A 14,917-nucleotide genomic window follows, 5' to 3' on the forward strand; every position below is an offset into this window, starting at 1 on the left:
CGTTATTCCGCTCGTTAAATTCTACAATGGGTCTCTTTCAAATCTCACGGTACTCTTAACGACCCCTGGCTCCAGTGTGCCCCGATGACAATCTGGGCACTGCTGTGAGAGCCCCTCGATATCCGCCTCTCCTTCCCTGTCACCTCGAGACAGCCGCGGCTGGCTCAGCGCTTTCTGATAATATATGTTTTAAGGATTAAAATGCCATTGCACTTCTGCTCTGAGAAAAATGAATCGGAGTGCTCTTGATTGACTAAAAGTTGCGCTGATGATGCAACTACATGCGCTGTATTTAGAAGCAGCACCACCAAGGACCAGACTGCAATTGGGTGTCACACAACTCTAAAGGACTTGTGAAGCAAAGTGTACTTTACATTTGTGAGCTGACAATGATATACTGTATGTTTCTTCCTAAACTCTTAGACTGACAGTATTAGCACTGTGCTGTTAGCCAGCGTAAAGAGACTCAGGTTTCTAGGACAAAAGAACAAACTATTCTGAAGCTCCTGTACATTTGGATTGGCATCATCCTGAGTTCTGTGTGGGAACCAGCTTTTAACAACGTCAAAGAAGACGTCCTGAACAAGGAGTGTATTAAACACCTACACTGGAAAAAAATACAGCCTACAGTACACATTCTGATCTGCACCGAGACTGTTTTTTATCTGCACTCTCAGTGTGACAAGGTTGATGCTTTAAAAACCAAAGAAGGACCTCCCTCCTCCTGCTGTCAGTGGAATCAGATGTCTGTGTACACCGCAAAGGACTGTGACTCTCAGGCAGTGTGAACCAGCCCGGGCTGGGGTTCGATCCCACCCCGGGAGCCTGGAAACGGGCCACTGGCCACCCTCTCCAACTCACCAGCTGCTGCACTGGAGAGAGGCTCTGGTGCTTCTCTCTGAACAGCCACTGTGGCTATGGGGCAATAACTGAACTACAAGCATGTGGCTGACCTTAAACTTAAACTTGGCCTTTGACTTAAGAAGCACTTGACCATTGCTGGGTATAAATAGGTCCTGTGCAAGTGAGAGTGATAACATTGCAAACACAAGGAACACAAAGCTATTTTCCAGTTTGGGCACCCTTCATTATTCCTGCACAAAACGTCTAGCTGGTGGGCTTGGATGAATTATGGGATAAAACATACCGATGATGTGCTAAAGGTTTCAAAATCACAAGAAATGATGGAATGTCTCATGCACTGAAGAAAATGGATTTTGTTTTTTACAAAACAATATGCTGATGTTTGTAAGAGTTATTGTAGAGCATTTTGTCTTTAGCAAAATCCTCTGACAGTGTAGATTAAAATGAAAAAAGACTTGAGTGCTTGATAATGAGATATTTAAAATTAGCAGCAATTCAAGTCTCACAGTTCTTTTTTTTCTCCCTCACACCTCCTGAAACGCATCACTGCAAAGTGATAATTGGAGTTATTCGGTTTGGGTATAAATAGATCATTGAAAGAAACACTCACCACAAATAAGGGGAAAGTGAACTCAGCCTGAGAGGGGAAATGTCCTGCACTGGTGTCTTCATCTGCAAAACTCAAGGCATTCATGCTGAGAGAGGGGAGCTGTCTGGCCTGGACGACTTGTACTGACCTCAGCACTACAGTGCTTAATGCCTGAGTAGATACATACCGTTGCCGTCTTTATAGTATTGCACAAATTAAAATACCATGCACTTTCAGCTTGATCTCTGAAGACTCCCACCACATGAGAACATTCAATTGTAACCAACATATATATGAATATAGCGACGGAAGAAGCAAACATACAGATATATTTACGTTTGTGCCCTCTATTATACTTATACAAGTACATGAAGGTTTGAAGCTATTTCATGACGACCGAAAGCATTAACATAAAATGATGAGCCTTTATTGCATGCATTTGGTCTTTACAATTAACTTTCTCTGAAGATCAACCTTCTTAAATGTGTGCTTCGTTCCTACAATACAAATTCTTAGGTGAACTTCAAAAACAGATGCTTTAACGTGTTTGTTTTTTGCTTTAACTGTTTTCTAGAAGTCGTTGCATTCGGTTTTTTTTTTGCTCTCTGGAGATGCCTGCTGATAAGCAAGGGGATAAAGAGAAGATTATTCTACAGTGTGATGCAATACCGTGTGTTCTGTACCGGGGTTTGACGCTGCGCCAGGAGCTCGTTTGCTGACACATCTCGGGGCTGCGGACCCTGAGCCCTCTTCCGTAGCCACGAGGCGAGCGGAAAGGGAAAGTTACGACATCGCCACCTAGTGGCGGAATCAGCGGGGCGCAGCGGCAGGGGGAGACGCGGCTCTTGGGGAGGAAAATCACTTCTACGGCCCATCTAGCTAGATATTCTGAAAACAACACCGACAAGAACGCGAATAACGACACTAAAACGCATCTTTAACCGCGTCTGCACTCCCAGGGTAGCCCCAGTCGCGTAGACCACGTTCCCCGTGATAATGATGCTCGCCCGTACGGTGCACAACAATGCCAAGAGCCGCTCGTCTGTCATTCGTTCGAATAATGGAAATCCTAGTAATAACAAGGCAAAAGACTGTGATTTTAACATCTAAGGAACAAGGAGCGCTTACTGACTAACAAGCCTCTGCTGAAGTATAAACTTTAGCCTATGGTTGTATCCGATGCGTCCCCCAGCCTATACGAGTAACCAGTTCTCTGGGGTTTCTTTTTGCTCCGTACAACAAAGGCGAATGTAACCCGGTGTGTTGGTGCTGTTACTCCGGGGCTGTCAATATGTTAAGCGTTAGGTGCAAGCATAAGCACGGCCACACTGAACAGGTCAACAGCAGGTGAGCTCGGCGCTTGTAACTCTAGGGGGGTTACCCCGAAACGTGTCATTACAGCAGCCCCTAAAAAGTCCCGCTCTCCTAGTGACGGGGCTGGCCGCGCAGCGTCAGGGCAGGTGAGCGCAGTCCAGCCGCAGTCCCTTCTCAATCCTGAGGGATCGGGGCAGCGCCTCGCAATTTTAAAGAAACCCTGAACCGACTGCCGCCTTAAAATACCGCCCCCCCCCCACACACACCGCTCTGTATTTCACTCCGAAAAAACGCTTTTATCTTCGTGCCTGCTCCCCCGAAATCCTTCCTGATCCCCTTTTGTCTTACCGTATCGCCGGGGAGGCTCAGTTTAATTCAAAGCGGCATCAGTAGTAATAGCAACGCTACGAGAAAATATTGAATCGCCTTACCTCCTCCACCGTCAGCGGCATGCAGATCCTGTACTCCTTCAGCAGCATATTCCTGCGATGTGTTTGTTTCCAACAGTTTATAATGCAAGGAAGTTTCAGCCAATATAAGTGTCTATCGATAAGTTCCGATGACCCCCTTCCCTCCCCCGAGTAAAAACGAAGGGTTCAGTCACCCCGGGCTCTTAGCCATGAAAAAAAACACAGTTTATACGAGGTGGGTGCCAGAATCAGGAGAAAAATAAAAGACAGAAATGAAAAAAGTCCCCCGGTACAGCTACCGCCTGTGTTAAGTTCGGGTCTTGCGATTTTCCTCGCAGAAGCACTGATTGCAAATGTGAAACAACTTCAGCCGCGGTCTCGGGCAGCTGTGGAGGAAAACGAGATCTCTTCTCCTGTCAGGCGGAGAAGAGCAAGGCAGTCACGGCCAGGAAGCAAAATAAAACAGCAGCTGAGATACAAGCCGTCTGCAGGACACATCGAAGCGTCTCTCGATGTCAGAACCACCCCTGAGAAACGGCGAGGCGAGAAGTAGCTTCCCCCTTCTTCTCTCTCACTTTTTTTTTTTAAAGACGGCTTCCGTAACGATCAACTCCAAATTGCCGAGAACACACTCTTCGTTTCCTCTTTAAAAAAAAGAAACGGCACGAACTGACAGTGGCCTCTCACAGGGATCGCGGTCTGGGTAATCCGAGAAATGTGCAAAGAGACAGGTTCGTACTTACAGTTCGTGCCTCCTGGTCTGTGACCGTGCAAGCCCTGAGTTTTTACATCATCAGTAGGAAGGAATATTGTGTGTGTGTGTGTTTTGCCCAATAGCGCTTTCCCCCTCGGATAATGCGGAGAATTCAGGCGAATACCCTGTCACTCGTGTCGGGACATGATGTTCCGTATCCAGCTGTTTCAGCATTCGCGCCGACACCATGAGACACACCGCGCAGGCAGGACACACTTTGTATCTGACTCCATTAATAACACACTGCTCTCCTCCACTCTGGGCGAGAACAGAGCCAACTTGTTTTATACCTCGAGCTGTAGCTGTGATACTTTAAAGGGCGGTAGTACTTCGGCTTGCGGTACACTGGACCAGTCCCATGCATGGTTTGAAAAAAAAAAAACAAACTAAAAGAGCTTTCCTGTCCTGTACTTCCTGTACTACTACTGTCCCAGAATGAGACGGGATACGGAGTCAGAACAAGCAAAGCCCAACAGCAAATCAATCAGCTTTACCTACTGAGAGAACAAAATTGCTGTACTGCTGCAATCCACCAGCTATTGTAGCTGAAGCTACCTTTTATGTTCTGTCACCAGCTACAACAGGAGCTGGAATCTGAGTAAGAATTCACGAGTATAAATAGTATAGTTTAGTAATTAATCTACAAACAGGACACGTGTGGTCTGCCTACACCAAGTGGTTCACACTGCCGTATGAAACTCTGTGCTGTTACTGAAGATGCGATTTAAGACCTGGTCAGATTTGATCAATAAGTGGGGCACTTTGGGTCAAGGAGGGTACCAGGGCTGGTCCCATCTAATTAGGCCACTGGACTCAAAGGTGTTGGTCGGGGTCAGGGTGTGTTAATTTCCGATGAAGTGGGCCTGTTTCAGACCGGAGCCGTTCAGACTGGAGTTGGTCTGTTCTCAATTGTCTTGTTTACTTTTTTCAACTTATCTTTCAAAAGCAATTAAAACAACGGAAACTGTTAATGAAGAAGCCGGCCGTTGCTGTGTAGCTCAATACATCTGTTTAATTAAGTGATGATAACTCTTACGTGAAATTCTGTTCAGATTTTAGAGCAGACTCACACAAACCTGGATATGAATTTAATAGCTTTTGTAGAAATGATACATTTATGCACAATTACACCTGGAAGCATGGCATGTTTGTACAAACGGGGTTAAAAACCTATATTCTCACACTAGAAAAGTATTTAGAAAAATCACTCATTTAGTTCACTTTTAATAACGCCTGCTTCAGAAGGTTATTTAAGCGAAATGTAAAACGTATCTGACGTAATCACGTGGTGTTGTTTCTCGAGAACAACAAGTTTACTATTTTCAGTGCCTTATCAATTTTATTACAAAATAACTTTTACTTTCACGTTTTCGTGTAACGAAACACTTTCAACTACACGTTTAATTACAACATAATAAGCGCATCACTTTTGCTGACCAAGTTATTGCCTGTCTGTTTTACTTTGGGTCCTCAATGGGTCCTTCGGATGTTTAGGCGCTGCTTTACCGGCGGTTTCCCATTGGTCGGGTTTTTCTCAGCTTCCGGTTAGTCAGACACAACACTGGGAGCGCAAGCGGAGAGCTACTCTGGGCAGTTGACGTTTTCCTTTCAAATTTCTCAGTAGGTTCCTGTCAAGCATCTCGCCCAAAATGACCGATTCATCGGAAAGAGCGGACGGGAAGATCGTGAAAATGGAGGTGGATTACAGTGCCACCGTAGAGGAGCGTGTGCCGGAATGCAAGAAGATGGCCAAAGTGAGTTAACTGAGCCGAGTTAGCTTCAGGGTGCGGGCTGAGTCATGCTGGCGTCCGTAGGCCCCAACAGCCGTAGACAGACAGCGATCCTCAAGACGGCTCCGTTTCGGGACAAATTGCTTGTTTCCTAACAGAGGGGCATCGCGGAGATTCAGTTAATATCGGGTTGTGGCTGTCCTTAAGGTTTTCAAATGTGGTCGTTCGTTAGAGCAGCTGACCTCGACTGTAGCATCATGCTCCTCTCAAGATTCCCGTAGGAGATTCTCTGATCTCCGAGTCTGGTTATTCAGTGTTTTGGTCTTGCAAGCACTCTACTTGCCGATCAGCCCAGATTTAGTGTGAGTTATGGGTACGTGCTGTTTCGCAAGCATAAAGCTTGTCACTGAGTAACAGTTTCGCGTCTTAAGTGTTCGTGTCCGAAGACCGAGGAAGAGTGAGATGACTTTTTTTCCTGCAGCTGTATTTGCTTTATGTTTTGTTTCTGAAATGAATCGTGACTCTACTTTTCTGTTCCAGGAGGGAAGACTCCAGGAGGCGATTGAAAGCCTGTTGTCTTTGGAAAAGCAAACTAGGACCGTAAGTTAATGTTTCTCCCCAAAGCCTTATTGCACTGTAACTGCTGTTCCTATAAAGAACAGCGCACACCTGGAAGAGCGAAGGTGTTTTCCTTGTTAAACCGCTCCCACCCCTGTTGTTCTGTCCCGCGACAGGCCTCCGACATGGTGTCGACCTCCCGGATTCTCGTGGCGATCGTGCAGATGTGCTACGAGGCCAAGGACTGGGACGCGCTGAATGAGAACATCATGCTGCTGTCCAAAAGGAGGAGTCAGCTGAAGCAGGTGTGCCTCGCATCGCACCTGGAGCGACAGCGTGCTTGTCCATCGGAGTGCGTTGACTTCATGCTGCTCTTACGGTGTTTACTGTTTAACTGTGGTGGAACCATTAATTCAGAGTGACTTATTGAAATTGTTCAGTTACAATCTCATTCATTGAAGCCTTATATGTCACACGTCACAGACAGCCTTGAAGTGTTTACTGTATTGTAACAACGTATGCTCGAGCTCCAGCAGGTTCTTGCAAAAACGCTGCGTCGGTTGTAAAAACGCAAAGGTTATCCTTGTAGTTGTGTTCGTCCTTTCCACTCCGTGGGTCCGACGGGCCTGAACCAGCGAAGTGAGGAGGATGTCTTCCTTGATGGTTCTGTCTCCCCCCCCCAGGCTGTTGCCAAGATGGTCCAGGAATGCTACAAGTATGTGGACGAAGTGCCAGACCTGACCGTCAAGCTGAGGCTGATCGACACCCTGCGGACTGTCACTGCGGGAAAGGTCTGCTGCCTTATTTTCACCACACAGTTGTGCATTTTCTAATGGAGGTTATTAACTTTTCTCTGAAATTTGTTGCATGTAATCATATGATAAGGTACTAAAAGGGATATTCACCTAAAGAGATTACTTTTAAAACACAGAGCTTAAATTTGTTGTCGGGCATTTTCTGTGCTCTGTACTAGGGGTCGGTAATCTGGCAATCTTTTCAAGCAAAAGAGCCAAACTGTTTCACAATTAAGAACCAGTGGTAAAAAAAGAATCAGTATAAAAATGCACATTTGAATGAAAGAAATTATAACGATAATTGACATGATGGTTAATTAATAATAGCATGAATGAAACTCTGTACACAGACTTTGTTTGAATGGGTCTTTTGTTGCTGCATCATTTCTCCTATTTCTTTTAAGTTTGTCATAACTGGTCAAATTCAGCTTTATGCATGCATTCAGGTTGTCTGTTGTCAGTCTTGAGCATAAATTGCCTTTGATGTGATTTTTGTGCAATTTGGATTCTCTCCCCGATATGGATCACAAAACACAATTTTTCGAAATATGCAAGTCTGTCCATCTCTATCTTTGATAAAGACAGTCAGTTTTGACTCAAATCCAAACCCTGCTTGCTGTAAAGTAAGGAATTATATTTTCCTGCCCTTGTAACTTCAGGTTCACTTCATTCAAATGACCAATAACGTCAACAAGATAGTACAATTGAAGCAACCAGTCACTTGTGAGAAAGCCTGTCATGTTTGACACTCTTCGTATCCAAAAATGACTTCATCTCACAATGCAGACTGCAAGCCGAGACAAAACCTTGCCGCAAGATAACAAGCGAGCATTGTTGTGCTTGAGTTCGTGAGGGTATTTGTATTCAACCTCCTCAAGCAGTGACTGAAACTAACGGTGATTTAGGGCTTGACCAAGAATCCCGCTGACGATGTGAACAACTAGGCCCGTTACTTTTCCGAGTTCGGTTCCACAAGACTGAGAAGAGAGTGCCTCCTGTTGTGCGGTGCAATGAAAGTTCAAAGGCGAATGGTTCAGCGTTTCTGATAAAAGAGTAAGGAATTCCCTGTATTTGCGGACACTGCTAGGTGCGCCGTTCTCAGACACGGGCACATGATTATACAACTGTATTTTATTCTCTTTCACAAAGTTCATCACGGTTTTAAGGATGTTTAAGACCTTCTGTGATTTATTTTTTCATTGTCAATATTGCAGTCATTTCTTTGTGAATAGCATTTCCACAAATATATCCCGATGAATACACGATGGATTAACATCACGTCATGTTAGTGGTTGCGCCCAAAGCAAAGGCAAAACAAGCTGTAATCGTTTTCTGTACCTCTTGCTTGTCAGTATGATGGGCCATTTTCAGAGCTTTGTCATGCACTGTTTTTGCTGATGATGGCATGTCTTTAGTTTTCTTTAAGATTTAAGCCGGCATTGTCGTGACATTTAGTAAGTAAGGTCATGACCAATTTTTAGCATGCGTGTCTTCAAATAATTCCCATTGGAGGAAGTCTTCCCCTCACTTAAGCTGCAGTATGAATCCGTGAAAGCTACCTTTTCTGACCATGCCAACGGTGTTGTCCAGTGTTCATTTTTCGCTGCAGCTTCAGGGTATTTTGCGGCAAATGAAAGTGTGAAGATCCAGACCACAGACAAGGAGGGCACTCCTTTTGAACCTTGTGTCAGGTTCCCTCTAGTCTTGGTGCCCCCGCCTTCCTTGCGATTAATCTTTTCCAGTCCTGTACTGGTCCGCTGTACAGTGGTTTTTGTGGGAGGGTATGTGATGAAAAATAATAACTAATCTTGACCCTTCTGTTTTCTGCAGATCTATGTGGAAATCGAGCGTGCCCGACTGACGAAGACACTGGCCAATATTAAGGAGCAGAACGGGGAGGTCAAAGAAGCGGCTGCAATTCTGCAGGAGCTGCAGGTGAGGCATGTGGCTGTGCTCTAAATGTCATGCCGCTGGTCACAGTGCTCTCCCAGCTAGACCTGAAGGGACACTGTCATCTCAGCCCACTTCTCAGTGTGAGCCAGACGCTGTCGGTTTGTTGCACAAAAGCCAAGACCAAGCACGTATGGATTGTTGTTAGACAGCGCATAAGCGTTCAGGGAAGACGGTGGCCTGGCTGCCTCTTAGAGAAGCTGCTGCAGAACTAAAACCTTCCTGCCGTGTTTGCCTTAGGTTGAAACATACGGTTCAATGGAGAAGAAGGAAAAGGTCGAGTTCATTTTGGAACAGATGAGGCTCTGCATTGCTGTGAAGGATTACATCCGCACTCAGATCATCAGTAAGAAAATCAACACCAAATTCTTCCAGGAGGACGGAACGGAGGTAAGAGGAGTCATTGCGTTTTCAGTCCTGGGTGTTCGGTGTGAAACCTGTGAAATCTTTTTTGTATATATTTTTTATTGTTCCTTTGAATGCATGAATGGCTAATTTCTGATAGGTTTTTAGGAGTGTGAAAAGTCAGTGATGCAAATGGAGGATCTGTTTGGTGACTCTAACCATTTTTTGACAAAATTCACGCCTACAATTCATTGGTAAAGTGACGCCAATAAGCACCACCTGTAGTTTTTTAATTGAAGAGATGAGGGCACTGGGCAATTTAAGAGATCTATTGAGTTTTGTTTGTGAGAGGGATGGCTTCATTTCAGAACCCACGAAGTGGTCATTCCAAAACTTGCATCAGTCTGATGACCAGGATAAAACTGGGTTGGGAGTGGTCATTAAAATACACGTTTCTGAAGAAATGGCTCTTGGTGGTGCAAATAGCCTGTGCCTTTCTGGTGTCGCGCTCAGGGGCTCTGAATTCTTGGATTCTGTTTTGAGGTGTCATAGAGGAGGTCACATAGTACTGATTAAGGGTTTTGAGTCTTTATTCTAAATGGGCAAGGCTGTTGGTTTCAGTAAGCGTCCTTGTGTATGATGTGCTACGGACAGAGGCGCGTGCTAGTGTTATGTCATTGGAATCAGTCCGGAAAGTGCTGGAAAGAGCTCTGTGCTCTTCGTATTGGTTTAAACGGCACTGAGGCTTTTTTATTCTCTTAAAAGATGTACTGTACTAGGAAAACTGAACCACTTCAACCCACAGTTATTCCTACCTCCACCTAACCATGGTATTCAACACTTATTTCTGTCCCAAGAGCAATTTTCTTTTTCTGACATGAAAAGTTTTCATTTTAATTCTTGCAATATCCATGATCTACTGTAAAGAGTACTTATTACTCCAATTCCTTCTTTTAATTTCTTTATAAGCTTATGATAATTCCCCTTTCTAAAAGCTGCAATATGTTTTTGTATCTTAACATTTTTTTTTCCTGTTTTAGGAGTTGAAGCTTAAATATTACAATTTAATGATCCAAGTGGACCTGCATGAGGGGTCCTACCTCTCCATCTGCAAACACTATCGTGCCATTTACGACACCCCCTGCATCTTGGAGGACAGCGCCAAGTGGCAGCAGGTGAAGGGCTATGTGTCTGTAGTCTGATCCCGTGTCTGGCTCTACAGAGGCACCTTTTGTTCTCGTTGAGCGGATACCTGGAGCCAGGGGTGGTGGCGTTAGAAGGGCATGGGCACACGGAGGGGTTTCAGTCTGTAGTGGGGGAATTGACTCTTGGCGCCCTGGAATACGGAAAATGTTCTCCGCTCGCTGCAGGTGTTGGAGAAGCAGTTTAACTGCCTACTACCCTCCAAGCCTGAAAGCTTTACAATGTGTAGGACCTACTACAGCACAAGTGCAACAGGTTACAAGTTTCCTGCGGCTTATATAGATGTATCTGATTTCTGGCTGACACTGCATTTCTTTAGGTGGTTAAGGGAATAAGGCCCGTATTGTTGTAATCTTTCAGCTTCTCTGATTTGACCTCTGACCTATGTCTTTGACACCCAGGAATGCACATTTCTGCTATCAGTCTGGCTCAGAGTCCTCCTTCGCTCTTTCTCCGGCCAGCAATGCGTGTGTATGACATAGTGAAATTCCACCTGCGCCACCTCACGGTCTGATGCTGTTTGTTTCTAAATACTCTTTTGGGAGGTAGCTAGTGCTTGGCTGCTGTGCTGTGGTTAAACTTCTGGCACAGGCGCGAGATTCTACTATAAGAGTGTTTCTCCAGCCCTCCCCTTTTTCATTGACTAAACATGAATCACTGGAGTGTCTGTGTCTTTCCAAACAATGAGAAACGACAAACTTGTTTAAGGAGCTGCAGACGTGTTCATCTTCCCTTTGTGCAATGTATTTTTAGAGAGCCAGACATGAGGGTGTCCAATAAATAAAATATAAGCTTGAGCAACTTCTGTGAACAAGCTGCACTACAGATGTCTGCTGTGTAGCCAACGCAACTCGGTTATGATGAACCCATTTCAAAACCGAAACCACCATTGTGCTGCTGACTTACCCATTAGCCCGCTCAGACAAAATTGAGTATTTTGTTGCCAAACGAGTTAAAAGAGCCAAGTAGCTTCCTGTTCAAAACCTTTCTAGAAGGGCAGAAAGGTTTTACTGATAATGAAACGTTGAGGATTTTCCCATTCTTGTTTAACTTAAATGTCGTCTTTTTTTTTTGCACTTTCAGGCTTTGAAAAGTGTAGTTCTGTATGTGATCCTGTCCCCTTATGACAATGAGCAGTCCGATCTGGTCCACAGAATCAACACTGATAAAAAACTGGAAGAAATTCCTAAGTACAAGTAAGTATTTTCTTATCTAGTGCCCTTTTCTCTCTCTACCATTCTACATCTTGTCAAGCCTGGACAATAAAGATCTCCGGAATTCACATACGGTAATATTCTCTGCCCGTACCCAGAATCTCTTATGGTGTTTTTTTTTTCTCCCTTTCATAAAACCTTGCAGTGGCTGAGAGTGCTGGGCTGGCTCTTACTCTGAGGCTTTTCTGTTTTGCCACCATACAGCCATCTTACTTTTTTATAATTTGTATTAGACAGTGATTCCCCCCCCCCCCCCCATTTTGTTCTCCTGCACATCAGAATTGCCTGCTGCCTGCCAGCTTGGCTGCTCACTGCTGCGACCTTTGAACCTGTGCGACTGGGCAGAGAGGAGAGCTGGGCCTTGCGCCCCTCTTGACACGCTGCAGGCTCCTCCCTGGACAGCTAGCTAGCAGCACTATCCATGAGAATAAAGATCCTAGCTTGCATTCACTTCCACTGAATCTCAATGTGCTTCACATAAAAAAAAAAAAAAAAATGAGAACGTGCTCTGCGGGTCTTGGGCGATGCTGGTGGTGATGAGCCGAGGAAGTGCAGGCAGATCCTCTAGTTCGAAGAAAGAAAACCCCACAGCCACAAGACTCCTAAACGCCATCTCTTGCATCCTCCTGCCCCCACGTATACCCCTCTGAGCTCAAAATACTGCCACTGCTTGAATTTTAGGTAGCAGCTGTGTGCAAACGGTGGTTAAAATGATAGCTGCTACCATGTTCCCGTCTCCAAGACTTGTCATGTCATTTTTTTTAATGCCATCTGTTCATGTCATTTGCCGTGTGAGGAAACCGCGCATGGTGCTCGTGTCCATATGGCAATAACCTTGGCTGTCCGGGATTCCGTTAGGGAGCTCCTGAAGCAGTTCACCACACTGGAGCTGATGCGCTGGGCGTCTCTCGTGGAGGATTTCGAGAGCGAACTGAGGCGGGGCTCTCCGGACAGCCCGGCCACAGACGTCTTCGCGTACACGGAGGAGGGCGAGAAGAGGTGGAAGGATCTGAAAAACAGGGTCGTGGAGCACGTGAGTCCTGGTCTGGTCCGTGGAGGAGATGGGGCCTTCTGATATGTTCTGCGCTTCGAGGAGCAAGCTGTATCTTTCACACTGAAAAATCAGAAAGCTTTAAAACGTGCTTCTGTTGGCTGCTGGATCTGAATATCTCCACGTGTCCTTTTTTTTTCCAGAACATAAGGATAATGGCGAAGTACTACACGCGGATCACAATGAAAAGAATGGCTGGGCTGCTTGACCTCTCTGTTGATGTAAGCGCTGTGGTTTCTTATGTAGCATTTGCAGTTCTTGTCACTCATTTACAGGGGATATAATGTGTGGTTGTGAGTATTTGCAATGGTTCTAATCTCATTAATTGTCCTGGGAAATATTTAATATGTCAAAGCACGTGACAGCCCTGCCTGAATTACAGTACAGCACTAATGACTGGCATTGTTGAATTGGATTGGAGTGTCTGATATGATACGTGTATGTATAATTAGCGTTGGATCCTGAAGTATGACACATTTTAATAGAGCCCACTATCATTACTAAATAAAACTGATAATACAGAATTTTGCAGATCTATTTTATACCTAATTTTGGGTTCTATAGACTATCGCTACTAAATAATGTTAGATTTCCCTGTCATCTCATTCATGTTATTTTTATTTAAATGTCTGATGCACAGGATTAATTATTAATATATTTTTTTTTAAAATGGGAGATGAGTAAGCTAAGTTACGATTCACTTCACATTATACCAAGTAAAAACATGGACTTTTAATGCAGCACACAAGTATTTTTTTTGAATTTTGTTTAAAGTTAAATATAGAAGTGGTTTAATAGGTTCAATCTTTAAGCTTTAAGACATTGAGCTTCCTTGGGCTCAAGTTTTTTTTTAAAAGTTTCTAGTGAAATGCGACTTAACTAGATATCTGAAGGAAAGACTAAAAAGAGTCTTTCATAGTAGTCAGTTTGACTTGATCAATTTAATTTTTTTTTTTAATTTATATTAATCTGATCCTTTTGTTATTGCAGTCTGAGCACTGAATAGAATGACTCTGAGACCACTGAACGGTCCACGTGCTCCGTTTATTTGTGGTCTGCAGACATGGGCTGTTGTGTTCCGGTGGTTGTCCTGCAGCCGCAGGGAGAGCAGGGAATAAGCTCTGTTTGAGGAGCTGCTACAGAAGCTGTGAGGAACTGAATCTCTGCCTCTTGCAGGAATCCGAGGAGTTCCTGTCCAGCCTCGTTGTGAGCAAGACCATCTATGCAAAAGTCGACAGGCTCGCTGGGATCATCAACTTCCAGAGGCCGAAGGACCCCAACGACATATTGAATGACTGGTCCCACAAACTGAACTCACTCATGTCTCTTGTCAACAAAACCACGCACCTGATAGCCAAAGAGGAAATGATTCACAACCTTCAGTAAAAGGACATTGCGCTTTGTAATGTTGCTGGAAATGGCAAAGAGCTTATGGAGCCTTACGCTGCATTATGTGAATAAGTGCACCATCTGACCCATTTCCTTAGCGGTTATGAGAAAACTTGTTCTAGTTGTCCCGTGTTATTTGTTTATGAATACAGCATTCTTTTTGGGAAAGAAGAGGAAGATGAACCCATTCTACCAGTTTACTGTATTGTCAGTTTCCCCAACAGTGACAGGAAAGATACCCTTGAGCCCTTGCAGCGTTTGGGCTGACCACTCATTGACCATCTGGTTACTTCATACCTCGTGCTTGCATGGTAGCTGGGATGTTGGTTACACAGGGGGTATGCGTTTCCTTTTGTGTTCACACAGGTTTTACATGTAACGTATAATAAGGGATTTAGTTATGGGCAAAATATGCTGTATTAAAATATTGCTACAAACATTGACTTTTTTATGTGTAAAAACTAATACCACCTTAAACTTAAAATAAAAAATCATTCACACTTGGCACACCCATTACGGATTTGATCATTTGTACTGTATAAGGCTGTGTGTTGCTAAGAACCCTTCGGAGGTTAGGAGTGACTTTCAAGAAATCCGGAGGGTTACTCTGTCTCTAAAATTACTGTTCATGTTCTAGGGTGGACTTGATGTGTTATCTTAATATTTCCAGATGACTTAACCTGCTGATAACACTGAATCTCACATTAGCTGCTCTTTGAAAGCCATGTTTTATGCTGGGGTTTTTACCTCGG

General features: G+C 44.4%; 2 protein-coding genes across 2 annotated transcripts in view; one reads left to right on the top strand and one right to left on the bottom strand.

Annotated features, from left to right (window-relative positions):
• The window catches only part of pitpnc1a (phosphatidylinositol transfer protein cytoplasmic 1a), an 89,149-nt gene extending 84,752 nt beyond the window's left edge, over nt 1-4,397 (bottom strand). The window contains exon 1 of the mRNA XM_088600123.1: nt 3,199-4,397. Within this exon, the coding sequence (XP_088456249.1) occupies nt 3,199-3,246 (48 nt within the window). The 5' untranslated portion in view covers nt 3,247-4,397. The remainder of the gene's footprint in view (nt 1-3,198) is intronic.
• Nucleotides 4,398-5,459: 1,062 nt separating this feature from the next.
• Nucleotides 5,460-14,678, top strand: psmd12 (proteasome 26S subunit, non-ATPase 12). The gene is made up of 11 exons (XM_088600122.1): nt 5,460-5,685; nt 6,202-6,261; nt 6,396-6,524; nt 6,903-7,010; nt 8,844-8,948; nt 9,204-9,353; nt 10,349-10,483; nt 11,595-11,707; nt 12,584-12,758; nt 12,920-12,997; nt 13,953-14,678. Exons 1-11 carry the CDS (start codon nt 5,581-5,583, stop codon nt 14,160-14,162), a joined length of 1,368 nt encoding a protein of 455 aa, XP_088456248.1. The 5' UTR covers nt 5,460-5,580; the 3' UTR covers nt 14,163-14,678.
• The last annotated feature ends 239 nt before the right edge of the window (nt 14,679-14,917 follow it).

This window comes from Lepisosteus platostomus, chromosome 11, assembly GCF_059453375.1.
Source record: "Lepisosteus platostomus isolate fLepPlt1 chromosome 11, fLepPlt1.hap1, whole genome shotgun sequence".
NCBI classification, from domain to species: domain Eukaryota; kingdom Metazoa; phylum Chordata; class Actinopteri; order Semionotiformes; family Lepisosteidae; genus Lepisosteus; species Lepisosteus platostomus.

What these genes read in the sequence shown, in the direction of transcription:
- psmd12 (XM_088600122.1), top strand. Translation starts at nt 5,581, where the DNA reads ATGACCGATTCATCGGAAAGAGCGGACGGGAAGATCGTGAAAATGGAG. An exon ending in GGACTGTCACTGCGGGAAAG is followed by an intron (nt 7,011 to 8,843) that starts GTCTGCTGCCTT and finishes TGTTTTCTGCAG; the next exon opens with ATCTATGTGGAAATCGAGCG. An exon ending in GAAGAAATTCCTAAGTACAA is followed by an intron (nt 11,708 to 12,583) that starts GTAAGTATTTTC and finishes GGATTCCGTTAG; the next exon opens with GGAGCTCCTGAAGCAGTTCA.